This window comes from Alligator sinensis, unplaced genomic scaffold (genome assembly GCF_000455745.1).
Source record: "Alligator sinensis unplaced genomic scaffold, ASM45574v1 scaffold35_1, whole genome shotgun sequence".
NCBI lineage: Eukaryota > Metazoa > Chordata > Crocodylia > Alligatoridae > Alligator > Alligator sinensis.
The window spans coordinates 847,078-858,845 of NW_005842340.1; the positions used below are offsets into that span (position 1 = coordinate 847,078).

General features: G+C 40.8%; 1 protein-coding gene across 2 annotated transcripts in view; it reads right to left on the reverse strand.

Annotated features, from left to right (window-relative positions):
- The window catches only part of VWF (von Willebrand factor), a 204,098-nt gene that overhangs the window by 38,452 nt on the left and 153,878 nt on the right, over positions 1-11,768 (reverse strand). For both annotated transcript variants that reach the window (XM_006028763.3, XM_006028762.3), the window contains exons 38-43: positions 10,255-10,457; positions 4,395-4,497; positions 4,226-4,300; positions 3,618-3,722; positions 2,892-3,097; positions 830-979 (exon numbers count right to left, since the gene is read on the reverse strand). In XM_006028763.3, the coding sequence (XP_006028825.1) occupies positions 830-979; positions 2,892-3,097; positions 3,618-3,722; positions 4,226-4,300; positions 4,395-4,497; positions 10,255-10,457 (842 nt within the window). The remainder of the gene's footprint in view (positions 1-829; positions 980-2,891; positions 3,098-3,617; positions 3,723-4,225; positions 4,301-4,394; positions 4,498-10,254; positions 10,458-11,768) is intronic.

The following is an 11,768-nucleotide window of genomic DNA, read 5'->3' on the forward strand; positions in this document are numbered from 1 at the left end:
TTCATTTCAGGACAAATTGCTGTGGTTCAGCTTTTACTTACCACAGGGGTAGAGTGGACATAAGGACAGTTACCTTGGTGCAGCCAACACAGTACATCTCCACCAGCTGCGAATTCACTGGAACCCACAAAAGGGTTCCAGCTGTGCCAGCTATTACAACTCAAAGGGCATTTGGCAAAGATATCCATCTCACTCCTTCGCTCCTGGCAGGCAGTCACCTACTATCCATCATGCAACCCAGTGTACAGTTGTTATTCAACAACAATTGCAGGCCCTTACTTAGGAAATCTCCCTGTGCAGCAAATTGTTCAGCTATCTTCTGGGCTAGTGTAGCATGCACCTGATTAACAACATTTGAAAAATAGAACTAAAGAGAATCAGATCACAAACTGACATCACAACTGCTCCAGTAACAACTGGGCTGTAAGGATATCCAATGCTACACTGTAGTAAGAGGTGCTCCAACAAAGACATATGAAATTCAACATATAGTATCACATATGTCTGCTGTGAACAGCAGATAATTTAGAGTTCAGTCCTACTCCCACTGAAATTTTACCACTGATTTCAATGGCAGCATAATCAGGTCCTAAATCATTAATCTTAAGAAGGACTGAACTGCTGTGACTCTCAGAGAAAAGGAGATGCTATGGGAAAAGGAGAGGCTCAGCCAGCCTCAGGATTGGGTCTCAAGATAATGCATTATTATGCAAAACCACTACTTCTTTCTGAATTTTACTACTATGAATGCAACGTCTCCAGAATCCCATTCAAGGCTCTCCTATCACCCAAGGACTTGTCCTAATGCATTACTTTAAGTGTTTCTCACCTGATGACATATCTTGTTACAGGGTTTCGCATGACATTCCACAATTCGAAGCCCTGTGACAGCGTCTTCCATATTCGTGCAGAGGCATTCTGTGCAACCTTCATCCCACGATTTACCAATGGGGTAGACAATACCATGATGCACACAAACCTATTGAGTAAATGAATGAACAAATAAATGAATGAATTTGTCTAAGGGCACACCGTTGACTTCAAATGGATCTTTATGTCTACAAGTATCTTATGAAGCTCACCAGACTGTCATTTAAATTGGAGGCTATGTTGGAATCAGCAGAAACACCTCAAATCTTTAAAATCTGTGGCTAATTTGTTGTAAAAATAAATGATCTGCTGAAATCCAAAGGTCCAAGAGTAAACACAGTTATTTGATGTGAATTCAATGGCAGCACCTACAAATTGACTCCATTTAACTGAAAGTATATAGTGGACCAATGTTCACACATAATAAATGATGTCTCTCCCCTCAAGCACAATTTTCAATTAGTAGATATTAAAGCACTTTATAAATGAGAACAACATCTTTATCTCCATTTTAGAGAAATGAAAACTGAGATGCAGAGGAGTGCGAAGACTTGCCTGAAATCCCCCAACGGGCTAATGGGAGACAAGGGAACAGAACCCAGGTCTCAGGTTGCAACCTGGCACTCTGTCCATTAGGTCACATTGCATCTGACATCTCACTGTGTAGGCAGAAGTATACACAACATATAGGCGAAATTCAGCCCCAATGTTACATTATTAGTATGAATGACTCTTTAAAGGTGACTTCATCCTCCCAAAAATTAAATGATAACACATACAGTGAAATACAGTGACCACAAACATCATGCCTAACCTGAGGCTCTGCACAATAAAGCTCCTTCACTGAGAACATTAGCCCAAGGAAGTAGTCACAAGGGGCATTTATAGATGTGCTCAGGGAGGCAGGAAGTTGCTTTAATTAGTGAGCCACGCTAATTAAAGGCACCCGAGTGTCACGTTTATCAGTATCCCCATACTGAAAAAATGGTGGTGGGGCACTATAAACTAAAGCTTGTTCGACAAGCTTCAGTTCAAAGTGCCCTGCCACCATTTTTCAGTGCAGGGACACTGATACATGTGACACAGGAGGTTGCTGGAGCACGTTAATATCCATGTTCCAGCAGACTCAATTAATCAAGTCTGCTCTGACATGCTGGATTTACAGCATACCTCCCTGCATGTGTGTAAGTGCCCAAGCATTTCAGTTTATAATTGGAAGTAGGTGGCCATATGTAGATCAGCTGTAAAAAGGGATGGAAGGGTCTTGTGAAAGATGAAAAAATAAGAAACAAAATGAAATCCTAAAAGCTCACATCTAAACATAAACCAAAGACAACTCTGACAAAAGTAAAAAAATAAATAAAAAAGCTTCATTAATGACCTAAAATTGATGATGCCCAAATGATCTTCGCTTACTGCTACACTAGAGGAATATATCAAGGGCTCAGTGAGCAACTGTTTACTGGGGCACCCAAGGAGAAAGCCGGGAGTAATGGCCACAAACTCCTAGAAGATTGACTCAGGCTCAACATTAGGAGAAACTTCTTCAGAGTCAGGTTGTCCAGACTGTGGAACAAGCTCCCTCCAGAGGTCGTGCGATCACCTACCCTGGAAATCTTCAAGAGGAGGCTAGACAGTCACCTTGCTGGGGTCACCTGACCCCAGTTCTCTTTCCTGCTTGGTGCAGGGGACTGGACCTGATGATCTTCTGAGGTCCCTTATGGCCTTACAATCTATGCATCTCAAACCTGAATACCTCACTGTCACCGTAAACAGGTTAGTTCTATTAGCAATGAAAGAACCATTCATAACGTAACAGGAATACCAAGGGGCAACTGTTCACTTCTCTTACACCAACTTATATTTAAATAAGCTTAAATGTAATTTGCTGCTATTGCTGCTTGTGACTTTGCATTAGCTTGTATACATTTAGCTAATTTTGTATACAACCTCTTCTTGAGCAGGCACACCTTGCAAATGAGATATTCTCATCTGTAAGAATTACAGTTCACTCTCCTCACCCTGTCTGGAATGCAGTTGGTAGTTACACAGTCACAGTCATTGGTGATGGACACAGATAAATATCCTGACGGGCAGTTCACTGTCAAGTTGGTGCAGCTGCACGTGCATTCATATTCATCACAGCACTGAGTCTTCCTAACGGCCAGCTCCCGGTGGGGTGGGCACAGTGGAATGTGCTTCAGCCTGCACATCTCTTTCTTGCAGACTAACAAAGTAGCATATTAAGCACAGAACATTTCAGAATGTAACATCAGGAAATGGGAATACAATTTCTCCTACAAACTGTTACTGCAGAGGGATCCCACAAGTGATCGACTTCAATGAGTAATCAGGCAACCATAAACATCCTCTAGTAGAATTAGGATCAGATGTAGGACTACAATTCTTATTCCTCCAAAAACATCTTTCCTCATTTACTACGTAGTTTGAAATATTTGTAAATAATTTTAACTATAACACATGCAATCCTTAACATTTCTCTTTCATCACAGTTAAAAAAAACAAATATGTACATACCGTGTGCATGTGTGTATTTCAGATTTGCCGACCTGAAGAAGGGCACTCTGTATTCAAACTCCTGTCTAACATCTCACCCAACTATACAATTGGTCCAATAAAAGATATTACCAAAAAAACCTTGCTTCTCTCATTCCCTAGAACATCGTTGCCACAACAATACTCCAACCCCATTACTAACATTGCTCAGCTTTTGAAAGTTACTTTACCACAAATGTAATTTGGTCTGCATTCGCCAGGGTTTGTCAGGGCAGGCTGAAGTTCATCCTTACAATCGGGGATAGGAGGCAGATCACAGCTCGCTAAGTCACAAACTGAAATGGAGGCCATGTATCAATTAAGGCCCAGCTACTGAGTCATCAAAAAAGACACTTCGTTGAAGATTTCCACGGGTCAATGAAACCACAATAATACAGAAGAAATTAGTGCATTGATCAGCAAGTTGCAATTTGTTTCTAAAATGTTTGTGGGGGGTGGAGGAGGGTACAATTTTTATTTGGGTTAAGTGCATTAAAGCTCTAACTAAATATTTCACATGCAAAATTAGACACAACTTAGTAATTTAAGGACAAAACAGTGCAACCTTTCTAAGTGCGTCCCATTTACAATGAGTGAGCATGAGGAAAGTCTGAGAAATGCATGGATTTTCTTGTTCTCAATGTTTTTTTTCCCCTCCTCACACAGGGGACAATTCAACCCCTCAGGTGCTCCAAAAAAGAGAGCCTAATTCATGATTTAAATATACATTTGAAAAACATCTGGTAAAGAAGGTCAGGCAGCATAAGTAACAAGGGTCCACAGATGACCAGAAACCTACCACATTCATACTCTGGGCAGCACTGATCAGAATCCCGGCGCAGTCTAGTAACTTCACAGGGGCCACATTCAACAGCTAAAGTGAGGGAGAAGCAAACAAACCAAACTTCAGTTAGAACAGGAGAGGACAAAGTGGGAAAAAATCATATTTAGGTTTAAAAGCAATTTACATTGGGCAGTAGGGCAAGGTCGTACAGTGCAGTTTATCTTCCTGTTATCAAGGCATATGCAGATCTTGCAAGGCTCATTGGAAGAAATCCATGTTTCCATGTGCTGCATAAAAACAAAGGATTGTTAGAAACAAACATAATCTTCTGATCTCTAACATGCAAACTCCTGGGTGGAAATGGGGGAGGAAACGAAGATGCTCTGGAAAACCAACAGTCTAAATATGGGATTGCTTTGCTTTCTGTGACAATTAGAAGAATCCTAAGAGTTGCAATGTCTGGTATATTCAGATTTAGCTAGATATGCAAAAAGGGTGCATCTTCACAAGACCCTAAAGGCACAGTAGACTAATTCTACTGGACATTAGTGTGGTGGGCAAAAACCATGCTAATATGCTAATGCACAGTAGAATTGGTCTACTACACATTAGTGTCACAAAAAGCGTGCGCTGGCACTACTGCATAGTAGTGCTGATTATGGCACATTAATGAACATGCAGACATACCTAGAGTTCATCAATGGGGCAAGGAACTGCTATCATTTGACTCACAAAAAACCTGTACTTTATGAATGCAATTGCAAGTTATTACCTGTCACTCAGGGCAATGGTGGAACTACACGCCATGACCGGAGGTGCCAGGAATAAGAAATACAGTGGCTTACTGCAAATGTTTATAAGCTTTTCAGTAGATTAGAAATAAACGAAAGACTATTTCAAAGTTAGAAAGTTTCAAATAAGCTCATTAGCAACTGCATTCTCTCTGCACTGGACACTGGATGAGTACTAAATCAATCCTAAAGCCAGTGCTGTAATTCCTTTAACAAATACCTTATATGTTGTAAATATATAGACAAATTGGTAGCAAAGTGCATGATTATCCATCATTGCTGGCTGCCCTTGGAAAGAGTCAAAAACTGGAAAGCAGGTTTGTTGGTCCTTGATTTCACTGATATTACCAGTTGTAAAGAACTGTACATTTAACACTTAGGTGCCCAGGTAGGTAGGTGGTAGAAAGATATCTTATGGATAATCAAATATAAATTGTACAATTAGATTACACTCTGAATAAAAACCTTTGCAGTAGGTTAATGAATACTGTTCAGAGTGAACTTTGGCAGATGCTTGTTGATATAATCCTGCTGTAACCCATATTAACACAAGGAGGAATGCAATGTCTAGTTTTACAACCACTTGGCCCTGTGGGTGCTATACATACTGAAAATGATATTGGAGCTCAAACAGCCAGGGCCAAATAGACCTTTTGGATACTCTTAAATTAAGGAGTTTAGCAGTGTGATCAGGATAATGAAGACAAAGGAGGGAGAAGGGAGACCAAGACCCAATCAAAATGTTTAACAACCTATAAAATGAAGGAAGCAAGGTTAGCCAGTCATAAGTCTGCAGGAACACCCTTTCAAAGGAAGAAAAACTTGCATAAATTTTAACTAGTTGCAAGTTAAACAGCATTATTCCAGGGTGCGCATGTCTCAAAGCATGCTGCCAGGCCATTGACGATTATCAAAAGATTCAGGCAGGACAAAAAAGAAATGAACCAAGATTTTTCTTGCATCTTTTCACTGTCTGCTGGCAGGAAAGCAAGAAGCATTTGAACAGTTCAAGACACAAAACAGAAAATTATGTAATTTTGCACTCTCAAATACTTTCATCCTCAGGGTTCTGACTGGCATTTCCTCAACACTTGAATATGAGCTTCTCTGTAAACCAGTGCTAGATGAAAGCAACCTGAGGTGTTAGGCAGACACATACATAGGCCTACTGTAGCTTTGTTCCTGTCTTGGTATAATTTGCTTGGATAGGTAGTAAAGAGTCATTTACACAAGATCTTTTATATGGCCAGGTAGCTGAACCCTCCACTGCCACTCCTTGGACAAAAAGAGGCCTCCTTTATTTCTGGATTTCTGTACTTTGCCTTTGTGTGGGCTTCAAATCATCCCAGAGCAGGGAGAACTCAACCCTCCACCAACACAGCAAAGACCCTTCTGTGTGGTAGCGCATAGAGGTTGGAGCATTGGTTAGAAGAGCCCATGGTACACAGAGCCCTCTGCTGGGATGGTGTTGGTGAGGTCCCCCAATTAGAAGGATTCAGAGTTGCTACCCCACTAAAATGCACACAATAGGTCATACCATTTAGAATAATGGTTTCAGGGCCCCTGAAAATGCAGGTAACCATCACTGCAGCAGTTATACTCAAAACTTGTTTTCAAGGGTTAGGGACAGAAGTCACACATAAATCAGTCTAAATCATCACTGGTTTAAACCTGTAACAGAACAGATGTTCAGTGCACACAAACCAGTTTCAAAATGGCTGAAACTGATTTAAGATACACCTGGTTCAATGTAATATCAGAGTTAACTGGTTTGGATCAAGCCAGTTTATGAAACTTCTGTCTCAGACCTCTTCCTGGGTCAAGTTAAATCACAGTCCCCCAGAATCCCAGTATATTTTCCAGCCCTGGGCTGTGCCATCTGTTACAACAGAGAAGAGTCAAGGGGGAGGAGGGAAGGAGGCAGGGAATCCCTCCTCCAGGAAAACCCCGGCCAGGGTGAGGGGTTAAACTTCCCTTCCCCCAAGTACAGAGCTGCCCTGCCCTGCTAAAAACTTACTGCTGGCTGTAACTGTGGACTACAAATCACAGAGACACCTGGAAGCAGGAAGAGGAAGTAATGACCACCCTACAGAGTCCTGCTGCTGTAATTCTGGACTGCAAATCCCAGAGACCTTAGGGGCATCAGGAAGAGGATGTGAACACACAGCCCATTCTGGCTACATGCCAGAAATCTATGCTCTAGTGCCCCCTGGCTTCTGGCCTTAGCCACTGCAGGCCTGTTGCTGCCACTGCAGGCATGTTGCTGCATTTCCTGAATCAAAAGTGAATGTCAGACCAGTTGTTTCTCAGTTTAATCTCTGCAGTTTAGACTAACCTAAAAGGAATGAATCAATTCAGCCTCAGGCTTTTTGACTACCTATACTTAGCCAACTTGTTTTTCATCAGGCCTAGAAATTATTACATCAAATAAAGACTGAAATTCTGATAGCATGGACCTAGATTTTTTATACCTTAATCTGCCTTGAACAAAACATCTCTTCTGGAAATCAATGGAATCCTTGAGATCAAAAGACATTGTGCTTGGCTTTCAGAAATCATACACAAAAGATTTTCTGATAGCAACTGTTCAGGTCTTGTTACACATTACACTTTGAGCTGTTCAAATGTTGATCAGTGTTCATGCTAGCTCAAGTTTGGAGCATTAACACTTAAAGGGAGAGGGGGAGTTGACTTGGTGCCAGAATCCCTACCCACCCAGGCAGTAGAGTTCAGAAGGTGGAAAGTTTGTCCACAGAGAACAGGAGGATGAGGGAGAGGACACTGCATCCTGTGATGCTGGAGGACTGCAACATGAGCAACTCATCTGTGGGTAGTGGCCACATATTAATGGAACATGAGCTGGGTAACATGGATCAGAGATAAACCTGCCCTGGAATGATATGACTTTAAGCCCCCTAAAGTGTGCTTAAAATGAATTTCAAGTGATAATGTGTGGACAATCCAGGGGTTAAGCACTCCAGGAGCCACCTAAAATTAATGTGCACCAAGGCCCTTCCTCCTGTGAAAGTTAACTTTTATCAATACCTACCAACCCAAAGAGAGATGGAAACAAAATGTATTCTGCTCTATCCTTATTGGAAGATCAATTAAGTTAAGCAACCTGTTGCTACCAGTCACTTCTGTAGTCACTTAGTCTCCAGATTTAAAACAGAAAAACAGACAATAGCAACAAAAATCTTCTAGCCAATTTTTCAATAGGACCTATGACACTGACTGAATTAATGGGAAATGTAGGTGCTCAACACACCATAAAAATCTGGCATTGGTTTTGAGCTTGTTTCACTTGGTTATTGTCAGAATTTTAAAAATTTAAAAACTGTACATGGATAGTATTTTAAATTAATTCCTTAACAAAAAATCTTTATATGTGCTTACCACACCATAAAATGGTAATGACTGATTACTACTTATTTGTATAGCTATACTTCCAAAATGCCAGCAGGTGGCACCAGTGCATAAACATAAGAAGCACTTGTTGCCAGCAAGGTGTTCATACTAATATTAAGCGACCTCAAGATTAAACATGGCCCTTTATAGATGTAAGCACATCCCTATTAACATCACTAGAATTTCTGCTGAAGATTTGCATTTAGTATGAATTTTCATTGACACTATAGCTGTGTAATACCTGTGTATACTGTAGCTGTGTAATATGTATATATTTTATCATTTCTGATTCACTCAGAGAGGGATTAAAGTTTGCTCTGTATGTTATTGTCATGAGGTCAGTTAATGTAAACAATAATTGAAAAGGTAAATTATCTTCATAAAAGTTTTAACTATAATGGGTCTTGTCTCCTTTTTTTTTTTTTAATCAATTGTTCCCTTCATTATTGCTGAAATGTTGGTCTCAGTTTAATATACATTAACCTGTATATATGCACATGCACAACAAACCTACTTTTTCATCTAAAAATAGCAAATCTGCCTAAACATCCAACACACACTTACACAGATTGCTGTCCTTTACAGAACATCTACAGTGGCCACGTCTACATGAGACACTGACTGCGCAGCTGTTACTGCACGGGCATTTAGTACTTGTATAAACAAGTAGAAGTACTAAATGACTGCACAGTAACTGGAGTTACTGTGCACTCACACCTACAAATGGCTGTTTTGTGATGCTGACTGTGCAGTAGCTTGTGACTACTGCACAGGAGCGTTGCACCACACTTCCTACCATGTGATGCTACTGTGCAGTAGTCACTGGCTACTGCACAGTCAGCATCTTACACAGATGCAGCTACTGTGTAGGAGACCGTGACTGTTACATTGTTTGGTCAATACCATAAGATCCAAATACAAACCTCAAGATTAATCCAAAACCAGAAGCAGACATGTCAAAACACCGCATGTCTGTCCGCATTAGACCCCCTTCTACAGAGTTATAGACCTAAGGGATCTGGCTTATTTGCCAAGTCGGGAGTACTGCTGCATTAACTTCTTTTTCACAGACTCTCCCTCCATCACAGGGTGCTCAGCTAGTAAGTGGGAGGCATTAGCAAAAAAAAGAAAGAAATAGGGAAAACAAGTCAACTCTGCTACTGGAATTAGAAAGGAATCTGGTGGGAGTATGCCAAGGCTAGGTATTTCACATGTACCTAAAAAAAAGCAAACCATAGTAGGCACCATCAGCTATCACTGCTTCCCAAGATGTTTGTGGTACCAGTGACTTTTTCTTTTCAGGCTATGAAAAGTCCTGTGCTTCCTTGGGGAAATTAGCTATTTGGTAGGATGGAAGCAATGGATTTAATCAAGGAAATGTTCCCTGGTTTGGTTTGACACAGCAATGGGTTGCTTTGGGGGGTCTTATCACTAACTGGTGAGACAGTTTCAGAAACATGCCATACTCTCAACTAAGACACTCACAGCACAAGGACCCCAGGGATTTCAGTTTTATGTTTAAAATGGTTTTTACCAATAAGAGCCAGCTAGCTAGTCGCAGAACACTTGTTAAATGGCAGTTTCTGCCATCGTCCCCCTTCCCCCTTCCCTCCTTGCCCCCTCCTGTCCAACAATTTGTCATGCATTTCCTGGTCCCTACAGCCCCAGCTGTGAATTTTATGTTGAGCCTAGGCAATTTCACACTCGGGGAGCTGCCAGGGGCAGTCAGCCAGCCATGAGGACCCAGGCTGAAAGAAAAAAGGGGCAGACTTATCCGACCGCATTTCATTTGCAAAAAATACACACTCATTGAGCTCAGGGGCTAAGCAGTTAGCAGACAGCTACCTGATGGTATGCTCCATCTTCACTGCACTGTGTGCAGACTTCCTCATCCACACAATTGCTGTTGAAGGTCACCTGTCCATCTGGACAGAAGCAGCCTTCTGTAGGATAATCCTTGCAGACTCTGACATTGGTACCATTCTCACAGTGCTTTATGCAGCTTCTCTGGCAGTGATTATATATCATATGCGTGGGACAGTTCATCACTATAAGGAGACAAATGAAATGCTTTAGAACCAAGCTAAAACCCAAAGCTGGGTTTTCCACTGATAGATTTTCTAATGCTTTTTTTCAGCATGATTGACTCTGAGAATAGCTTTGATTTTTTTCTTCCATTGCAGGCAACATTTTTCAAAATAAAATCTTCAGACTATATAAAACCTCTGATATCAAATGGTTTTGGGGCCTTACATCAATGCTGACTTACATCCCATGCAAAATCATTGGGCCATATTCTTTTTGCTGGTGTGACTCAGTATAACCCAGCTAACTAGAATGGAGGTAAGCCATTTACACCAGTTAAGATTCACGTGTATATTTCAATTTGCTGTTAGAAAAGATTTTCATATTTTAGATTTGTTAAATCAACAGCATTATTAGAGTGTGACTGAGAGATCTGCAAGAAAAACTCTAGTGTTACAGGAAGTGTAAATGGCAGTATTGCCAAACATCCAAAGAAAAGCCAGTGGCAATATAGTCTGGTATATCTGAACCCAAAACTGAAGTCAATTGGATTCTGGTCCTATTTTAGTTATACCTGAACTTCCCCAGAAGGATTTCAGAACAATGTTCCATTCACGAAAATCATACTGACTGGTTCATGCTGTTGAGGGAGCCATCTTTTAAATCAGACATAAAACTAATGTCCTGATCACTTAAGGATTCTGGGGTTCTTACTGTAAGTGTTGAGTTGTTAACCCTCATGTCCTGGACAAATGCCAATGCTGCTTATTATTGCCTACCCATTTAAATTTTCTCTGTCGTTTCCATTAAAGTATTCTTAATTCTCAGTTCTACATTGTTATTTGACTTCTCTATTTCACTCCAGAGTTATCTGCATTTCTGTGGACAAAGAACTGCTCCTTGTACATCCTTATCTTTCTTACCACTCAGGTTGCTATAAGGTTTAAGAGATATTGGATATTTTATGCATCGTAAGTGAAAATGATTGTGTTATGATTATTCAGATTGATTCTGGAAACACAAAAGGGCACTTCATGAAAATAAGTAAAGTTGCATATTTTGAAAATCTCTGCTATTTTTAACCCCATGACTGAATCTTTCTGGAATATGACATCATTCCCAGAAGTCTCATTCATTCCCAAAAGCAATTTCAGACACAACAGCATAGCAAAAGCCAGTGCTTAGCAGCTGTGATGGTTTCAGTAACAGCACAATCCAACTGCCTCTGAAGTGGATGAAAATATTCCCATAGAACCCAGCAGAGGTAGAGTATCACCTACTGTCGTGCCCCATATTTAGAGGGTGTACGTTTGGCATACTACCCTTCTCTTTCC